The sequence below is a fragment of the Perkinsus marinus genome, assembly GCF_000006405.1.
Source record: "Perkinsus marinus ATCC 50983 genomic scaffold scf_1104296940152, whole genome shotgun sequence".
Taxonomy (NCBI): domain Eukaryota; phylum Perkinsozoa; order Perkinsida; family Perkinsidae; genus Perkinsus; species Perkinsus marinus.
In genome coordinates, this window is record NW_003212935.1 from 1 (window position 1) to 913 (window position 913).

General features: G+C 42.7%; 1 protein-coding gene across 1 annotated transcript; it reads right to left on the reverse strand.

Moving 5' to 3' along the window:
• Positions 1 to 114: 114 nt before the first annotated feature.
• Positions 115 to 496, reverse strand: Pmar_PMAR016741 (hypothetical protein; the record flags this gene model as incomplete). The annotated part of the gene is made up of 3 exons (XM_002782079.1): positions 115 to 204; positions 247 to 319; positions 363 to 496. Coding segments are annotated over 3 exons (297 nt in total), but the record flags the coding sequence as incomplete, so codon positions are not given.
• Between the last annotated feature and the right edge of the window lie 417 nt (positions 497 to 913).

Genomic DNA, 913 nt, shown 5'->3' on the forward strand with positions numbered 1-913 from the left:
TCACACAACACTGAGAAGAATCGTAGCAGATGCAGTCCGAACAATGCAGTTCAGGAAATTTACAATGACATATTTTCTAGTATATATCTAGTCGGGAATGATCGATAATAATACTAGTGATAAGAACTTACAGTGAGTGTCTTTAAAGGCTCTAGTAAAAGCCGCGGTAGGTTCAGTGTAGAATTCCTCATCCTTGATGAGCAACTGCATATAGAGTTGTTACCACAAATCGTACAAATCATTTACTCCTGGTAGTGCATCATGGCAGAAACTGGAAACATCGTGACCGTAGGGACCGTGGCCGTCGAATACGCCGAACCTGGTCAAATAGGAGGATCGATGATATGTGCGAGGAGTGGTACATCCCGAGTTCGTCAATGCCGATGACGAAGAAGTCGTCTTGGTTTGGGCTTTCTGGTTTTAATCCCTTCTTGCACGCATACCCAACACGGTAGTCGGTGATATCAGAACCTCCTAAGGCTTCGGTCCTCTTGTTCTGAGAGGCAGGGGGAAACCTCAGCGACCGTGCGTAAATTCAACGAATATGATTTCCGGATGTTTATAACGCTTCAAAATCAGACCTCCTAGAGCGCACGAAGATTCGAAAAAATGAAGAATTCGTCAAGAATTTTTTTTTAAACAATGAAAAATTTGAAAGAAATTCCGGCTCATTGAACCATCCTGGCCGGTTAGTAGGAATGATCAGCTCAAGTCCTTTTCATCCACCATTGAAGAGAGGTTTCGAATCATTTCTGCGTGTTTACATCGAATCCCCTTTGATTGGTATCAGAAGGTTTTCCAAGGAGAGAAAACCGTCTTATTGAGTCAGGGAAGAGATCAATGAGGTTCCTTCTGGTCACTTGCCGTACTAAACCTAGAAAGGCATTTTCTTATACGATCTGAATTCGTTCAT